The sequence below is a fragment of the Cebus imitator genome, unplaced genomic scaffold, assembly GCF_001604975.1.
Source record: "Cebus imitator isolate Cc_AM_T3 unplaced genomic scaffold, Cebus_imitator-1.0 Scaffold378, whole genome shotgun sequence".
Classification (NCBI taxonomy): Eukaryota; Metazoa; Chordata; class Mammalia; order Primates; family Cebidae; genus Cebus; species Cebus imitator.
In genome coordinates, this window is record NW_016107693.1 from 1 (window position 1) to 8,374 (window position 8,374).

The 8,374-nt window shown below is 36.0% G+C and overlaps 1 protein-coding gene across 1 annotated transcript in view; it reads left to right on the plus strand.

Annotated features, from left to right (window-relative positions):
* Nucleotides 1-1,628: 1,628 nt before the first annotated feature.
* LOC108288574 (serine/threonine-protein kinase Nek1-like) overlaps nucleotides 1,629-8,374 on the plus strand; it is a gene marked incomplete at its 5' end in the record, with an annotated part of 40,149 nt that continues 33,403 nt past the window's right edge. The window contains one exon of the mRNA XM_017507545.2: nucleotides 1,629-1,778. Coding sequence (XP_017363034.2) covers nucleotides 1,629-1,778 — 150 coding nt within the window. The remainder of the gene's footprint in view (nucleotides 1,779-8,374) is intronic.

Genomic DNA, 8,374 nt, shown 5'->3' on the forward strand with positions numbered 1-8,374 from the left:
AAAAAAAAACAAGAAAGAAAATACTGTTAGACATTCTATGGAAGCTATATAGCCTGGTGCAGGAGTTGATAGACCAGAGAGTAAATATTTTAGGCTTTGCAAGCAATACAGCCGTTAAGTCAAGTTTATAGTGTAAGAATAAGTTGATAATGATATAGCTTAAACTACTAGGGAACAGAGTTATTCATTAAAAAATAAAAAAGGGACCAGGCGTGGTGGCTCATGACTGTAATCCCAGCACTTTGGGAGGCCAAGGCAGGTGGATCACAAGGTCAAGAGATCGAGACCATCCTGGCTAACATGGTGAAACCCTGTCTCTACTAAAAATATAAAAATTAGCCGGGCGTTTGGTACATGCCTGTAGTCCCAGCTACTCGGGAGGCTGAGGCGGAAGAATCGCTTGAGCCCAGGAGGTGGAGATTGCAGTGAGCCGAGACTGCCGCTGTGCTCCAGCCTGGCGACAGAGCAAGACTCCATCTCAAAAAAAAAATAAAAATAATAAAAAAGGATTTTGCCCCCCAAGTGCTAACCTTGAATGAATGACCAAAATAATCATTTGAAAAAAAGATAAAAACTTAAAGATTGGTACATTATCAGTTGTCTTTCCAAATGAGACAGATAATTAGAAACTAAAAATGGAGAAGAAAAGTACGTCTATATTCCAGGGAGAGTAAGAGGGATGGTATTCACTTAAACAGCATAGTACTGATAGTGTTAATCAGAAAGGAAAAAGAGAAGTTAACAAATATCTTCTCATCACTATTCACTTTCAGAAAATATCAACCAGGTAAAAAATGAGCCACTGACAGAAAATAGAGGTAGCATCTTGATATTAATTGAAGGTCAGACCAGGCGCAGTGGCTCACGCCTATAATCCCAGCATTTTGAGAGGCTGAGGCAGGTGAATCACTTGAGACCAGCCTAGCCAACATGGTGAAACCCCATCTCTACTAAAAATACAAAAATTAGCCAGGCATGGTAATGTGTGCCTGTAGTCCCAGCTTCTCAGGAGGCTGAGGGAGGAGGATCACCTGAGCCCAGGAGGAAGAGGTTGTAGTGAGTTGAGAGCACACCACTGCACTCCATCCTGGGTGATGGGAATAAAACCCAACCTCCAAAAAAAAAACCAATTATTTGAGGGTGTAAGAAAACAGATGTTTAGTGCCATTCAATTATGTTCTCAGTATCATTGTGAAAGTCCAGGTAATAGGTTTTTTTTTTGACTATTAAAAGATAGATTTTGAAGATTAAATTTTTATTTTAGTTACCAATCAGTAGTATCACAGTCTGTTCTTCCATATTTCTAACCAGAGACATCTTTATTCTTTAAACTGTTTTTATACCTTCTCTAAACCAATTTACATATTCCTAAAATTTTAATGGAAGAGAAAATTTTATATCATGGTGAAAAATATAGAGTGTACCATATTTCCTTTGAATATTTTTATTACAGTAAAAGGCAAAAGAGCCTGTCATTTGAGAAATAACTAGAGACTTAATAGTAAGATTTAAAACCTGTAGATAGAATATTTAATTTTTCTGTTACAATGAATATATTACCCTAAAACTAGGTAGCAATAATTTATAGAAAGTTTATTCAATATTCTCATGACAAATTTTGCTTTGAGATGTTTCTTGTTATGTTTATCCTTTGCAGAACCTGATGATTTGGAAACAGAAATTCTACAAGAGCCAAGTGGAACAAACAAAGATGAGAGCTTGTCATGCACTATTACTGATGTGTGGATTAGCGAGGAAAAGGAAACAAAGGAAACTCAGTATGTACATCTTTTCCTTACATTTTAAAACCCAAGTCCATTTCGTAATAACTTTTTAAAAATACTATAACAAACTAATATTGCAACATAATATCCTAAAATTGCAATGCCTTATAAAAATAATTTAATTTTAATAGATATTCACATGGTTCAAAAATAAATGAGTATATAAAATATATGAAGAGGCCAGGCACAGTGGCTCATGCCTGTAATCCCAGCAGTTTGGGAGACTGGGGTGGGCGGATCACTTGAGGGCAAAGACCAGTTTGCCCAACACAGCAAAACCCTGTCTCTACTAAAGTTACAATAATTAGCCAGGCATGGTGGCGTGTACCTATAGTCCCAGCTACTTGGGAGGCTGAGACACAGGAATCCCTTGAACCCGGGAGATGGAGGTTGCAGTGAGCCGAGGTCATGCCACTGCACTTCAGCCTGGGCTACAGAGCAAGACTCTGTCTCAAAATAAATAAATAAAGTGGGCCAGACACGGTGGCTCACGCTTGTAATCCCAGCACTTTGGGAAGCCGAAGCGGGTGGGTCACCTGAGAGTCAGGAGTTCGGGACCAGCCTGGCCAACATGGCAAAACCCCATCTCTACTAAAAATACAAAACTTAGCTGAGCATGGTGGCAGGTGCCTGTAATCCCAACTACTCAGGAGGCTGAAGCATGAGAATCACTTGAACCTGGGAGGAGGGGGTTGCAGTGAGCTGTGATTGCACCACTGCACTCCAGCCTGGGCGACAGAGCGAGACTCAAAAAATAATAAAAATAAATAAAGCATGATGATATTGCAGTAAAAAGGCTTGCTTACATCTGTCCCCAGCCAGCCAATTCCACTCTGGTCTTCTTTCAGATGTTTTTAGTATATGCGTCAGCAAAAATAAATATTTAGTCTTCCATCTTTTTTAACTACAGTTGTTGGTATAGTGTACACGGCTCTTTCCACCTTGTTTATTTTTAGTCAATAATAAATCTGGGAAATTTTTTCATAATACATAAAGGGCTTTCTTTTTTCATAGCTAGTTAGTGTTTCACTGTCTGGAATATCACAACTCAACAAGTTTCCTACCTGTTGGACATTGATTGACATTCCAAATGATGCTGCAATGAATAACTTTGTATATAAAGTGTTTTTTTGTGTGTGTATAGATCTGTAATAAGTATAATTGCTGGGTCAGCTGCATTTTTACAAGTTGCATTTGTAATCTGGTTATTGTTCTCCTGGGGTTGTATTAGTTTATACTTTCAGAAGGAATGTCTGAACTCCATTTTCTCCACAGCCTTGCTAAACTTTTGTTATCAAACGTTTAAATTTTTGCCAGTCTAACAAGGTAAAAGATAATATCTCCATTTGGGCAGTTAGTTTGTATATCTCTTAAGATAGGTAAAGGTCAGTACATCTTTTCAAATGTGTAAATTACATTTGAACTTCCTTGTCTGTGAATTGCCTATTTATATCTTTGGCCCTCCTTTTTTAAAATTTAGTCGTTGGTCTTTTGTAAATCAGTAAAAACCCTTAAAAGTGAGAGATATTTGCCCTGGTGGTTACATGAATTGCAACTGTTTTTTCTCTGCTGGTCATTTATGGGTTTCTGTGTGTGTTTGTGTGGTTTTCCAATCCTGAAGTATATAGTTTATTTTTGTTTATTTTTATTGTTGTCATATTTATCTGAATTTTGATAGTTACTCAGAAAAGCCTTGTTCTTTTTAAGGTTGCCAAAAAACTTTTCCATTTTCTAGTATTTTTTTTTTTTTTTTTTGGTAGAGACAGACTAATTTTGGTACCCAAGCTAATCTTAAACTCCTGGTCTGAAACAGTCTTCCCACCTTGGCCTCCCAAAGAGCTAGGATTACAGGCATGAGCCACTGTGCCTGGTCAGTTTTCTGGTGCTTTTATGTGATGCTTTATACATTTAAATGTTTGATTTTTTTAACATGTAAATCTGTGGAATTTATTATGGTTTATAGATTTGAGTCTGTATATATTTTTTCCTATTCCGTTGGTCTGTCTACAGTGATCTCGTACATACTTTTAATTAATAAATTATAAAATATGTTGACATTGTTATATATTGGTTATCACATTTTTAATTTGGGTTTTCTATAAGCTTAACAATTTTTATTCACTTTATTGGAATGAATGAAAGCTGCTTTCTACTAGTATGTTTCCATTTATTTCTTTTTATATTTCAAGTGATTTTTATCTAATGAATGTTAATCCTAAGTTATTTGGTGCATAGATATTCACAAGTATAATACCCTTGTGCAAATTACACATTATGGCATTATAAAATATCATTGAGTCTTACTTAATATTTTTTAACTAAGTTTTGTCTTTTTGTTTATATTTGCCCAATCTGCATTGGCTCGTCCTTCTGTTTTCAGCTTTTCTGAATTATTTTATCTTAATTATGTTTCTGATATTGTTCATGATTCAATCTGAAATTTTTTATTTAAGTATCTAGTTCATTTATAAAAGTTTAATATATCTTTTGTATGATATAGTTCAATTTTGTTATTTTTATTTTATTTTTATATTCTTTTTAGTCTTTTGCTATAGGTATTGTTTTTTTTTTTAACTAATAGACTTTTGTGAGCAATTTTAGTTTACCAAAAAAATGAGCAAAAATTATAGACTTACTATATACCTCTCACTCCCCACCCCACAATTCTTTTTTCTTATTTCTGGCAAGCTGTGATATTTTTAACATCTTGCGTTAATGTGTAATATATGTTACAACTGATTTGTCAATAATAATGACATATTATTAACTTAAAGTTTATAGTTTACATTAGGGTTCACTCTTTGATACATTCTACAAGTTTTGACAAATGTGTAATGACATGGATTCACTATTACACTATTATTACTATGATACTATACAACCTATTCATCCTGTCTTCTCTTTCCATCCCACAATCCCTGGCAGCCACTGATGTTTTTATTGTCTGCATAGTTTTGCCTTTTCCAGAGTGTCATCTAGTTATTATCGTATAGTACGCAGTCTTTAGTTTGGCCCCTTTCACTTGGCAATGTATGCGCGGTGGCTCGCACCTGTAATCCCAGCTCTTTGAGAGGCCGAGGTAGCAGATCTCTTGAGGCCAGCAGTCCAAGGCCAGCCTGGCCAACATGGCGAAACCCCGTCCCTACTAAAAATACAAAAATTAGCTGGGTGTGGTTGTGCACATGCATGTCATTCCCACTACCTGGGTGTCTGAGGCCCGAGAATCACTTGAACCCAGGAGGTAGAGGTTGCGATGAGCCAAGATTGGGCCACTGCACTTCAGCCTAGATGACAGAGTGAGACTGTCTCAAAAAGAAAAAAAGAAAAAGAAGAAGAGTTCCTTAAACTTTTGAAATCATTTTTATATATTATAGGAATAATAGAAAACCAGTATTTGATATATGTGTTTGGAAATTTAATAAATTGTAAAGATGGTATTTCTAATCAACATGAAAAGAGAACCTATTTAATACATGCTTTTGAGACAAATTAATCACAATTTGAAAAAAATAAAATAATCATTTCCATTTCTGAAACCATTCAACAAAACAATACCAGATTGATTAAAGACCTAAATAAAAAATGTTAAAGGAGGCAGCCTAACCTAACAAGTAATATCCAGAATTTATAAACAATGTGTGTAAGTTAATAAGAAAAATACAAAAGTCCAAGAGAAAAATAGGGAAGATTACAAATAGGCTATTCATGAAGGAAGAAACCCAGACATTCGTAAATTCAACAGTGTGATACTTTAGGAGTTCTAGGGAGTCAATAAAATGACAGATGAATAAATCAGATTCCTAAGTGTTTGATAGACTTAGTGGAGAGCTAGGGTCCTGTGAATGTCACTGGTAGTCAGATACTTACTCCTCAAAGAAGAGTGACTAAAAGGCAGGGCAGAGTTCCATCAATGGGGACTCTGTACTTTCCACTGATTGTTTTTCCATAAAATAACTTGAAGCCACGGGGAAGAGAAGTGATATATGAAGTGTGTGTGAGGGGGTGGCACTGCAGTGCTTTGATGCATTGCAAGTACACCTATGAAAGGCCGAGCCAGTCTAGAGATGCATTTGCCAGTTTTGTTAATGTTTTAAATGTGCACATCCTATAATATACCTATTTTACTTTTGGTATCTACTCTCCAGATCATTCATACATGAGCACAAAGAAGCAAATGCAAGAATATTCATTCCAGGAGAGTCACAGCAAATAATTTGAAACAGTGGAAATAATGATTAATAAGGAGGTAGATACAAATACTGATGTGTTTCTATAGACAGGCATCCTTCAATATATTTAAGGGATTGTTTCCAGTATCCTTTGTATCAAAAATCTACACATACTCAAGTCCCACAGTCGCCTCTGTGGAACCTATATATGTGAAAAGCCGGCCCTCTGTATACACAGGTTTGCATCCCATGATTACTGTATTTTCAATCCACATTTGGTTTAAAAAATATTTGCGTCTAAGTATTAGACGCGTGAAGTTCAGACCCATGTTGCTCAAGGGTCAACTCTAAAGCATATGGAATAGAATACAGCACCTGAAGGAATAAATGGGACTCTCTACTAATATGGAAATATGTCTAAAACTTTGATTAATAGAATAAAATAATAGTGAATGAGAAAAGCATCTCCATATATTAGATTAGCATATAAATTTAAAGGAAAAATCTGGTAAGGTACGCACCAAACTGATAATAGGAAAGGCAGCTGGAATTTGAGTGGTTAGGAGTCCTAAAAGGAACTTTACTTTTTTATTGGACTAAAATTCACGTAACCTAAAATTCACCATTTTAAATTGTACAAGTCAGTGACGTTTGGAAATTCACAGTGATTTACACTGTGACAACCATCACCACTATATAGTTCCAGAACATTTTCATCACCCACCCTCTACCTGGTAAGCAATCATTTCCCGTTTATTCCTCCCCACCACTGTCTGGCAACCACTAATCTGCTTTATGTCTCTATGGATTTAGCAATTCCGGATATTTCTTACAGAATCATACACTGTGTGGCCTTTTGTATCTGGTTTCTGTTACCTAACATATTGTTTTTAATTTTTCATTCATGTTGTAGGATATGCCAGTTCTTCATTTCTTTTTATGGCTGAATAATATTCCATTATATATATATACACACACACACACTCTCTCTCTCTCTCTCTCTCTCTCTCTCTATCTCTCTAGAGATGCATTTGCCAGCTTTGTTAACGTTTTAAATGTGCCATATATATATATATACACGCACACACATATATATATTTATAATTCATCAGTTCATGGGCCCATAGGTTATTTCTACCGTCTGGCTATTGTGAAGACTGCTGTGAAGAACATCGATATACAGTATCTGTTTGAGTTCTTGCTTTTAGTTCCTTTGGGTATATACCTAGGAGTGGAATTGCAGCATCATATGGTAATTCAGTTAACCTTTTTGAGATACCAAGGGACATTACATTTTGAATGAAAAAATATGCTACTTGACTGGGAAAAGTGGCTTATACCTATAATCCCAGCACTTTGGGAAGCCAAGGGGACGATAGTTGTTTGATGCCAGGAGTTTAAGACCAGCCTGGGCAACATAGCAGGACCCACCTCTACAAAAAAAAAAAAAAAATTGCCAGGCATGGTTGAATATGCCTGTAATCCCAGCTACTTGGAAGACTGAGGTGAGAGGATCTCTTGAGCCCCAGGAGGTCAAGGCTGCAGTGAGGTGAGCCATGATCATGCCACTGCACTCCAGCCTGGCAACAGAGCAAGGCCCTGTCTCTTAAGATAAATAGATATATAAGCTTAAAAAATAAAAACAGAGGCTGGGTGCAGTGACTTATGCCTGTAATCCACACACTTTAGGAGGCCGAGGCAGGCTATTCACCTGAGATCAGGAGTTCGAGACCATCCTGGCCAACATGGCAAAACCCTGTCTCTACTGAAAAATACAAAAATTAGCCAGGCACCATGGCATGCACCTGTAGCCCCAGTTACTCGGGAGGCTGAGTCACAAGAATCACTTGAACCTGGGAGTTGGAGGTTGTTGTGAGCCAAGATTGTGCCACTGTACTCCAGCCTGAGTGGCAGAGTGAGACTCTGTCTCAAAAAATAAATAAATAAATAAAAACAGAAAATGCTGAAAATCTGAAAGTAAAAAAGTTGAAAATTATTTAAAATTTGAAGTGGACTTAAAAGTATTTAGAAAATAAAAACTTACCTATACGCCAACTCCGAGAGATAAATTACTGGTACTTTTGGAATATATTCTTCCAGTATTTAAGTTTTTGTCTAAAAAAATGCATGAATTTAATTTCCAGGTATAGGGAGATGAAAATTGTGGGTTCTTTTTATTTTTCTTCCTCAATCTTAATCCCCTCCCTTTGAGGGTTAAAATATTTTTGTGACTATTATTCTATTTTTCTGTGTTAGAAGCCATTTTTTCAAAACCTAACACCATGTAATACTAATTGGTCTGTGAATCACTTTATTTAACAGTACATCTTGCCTATTATTCTAGTCAGTTTATATAGATCTCTGCTTCCTTTTTTAACAGCTACATGATATTCCATGGTATTAATATATCATAATTGTTTT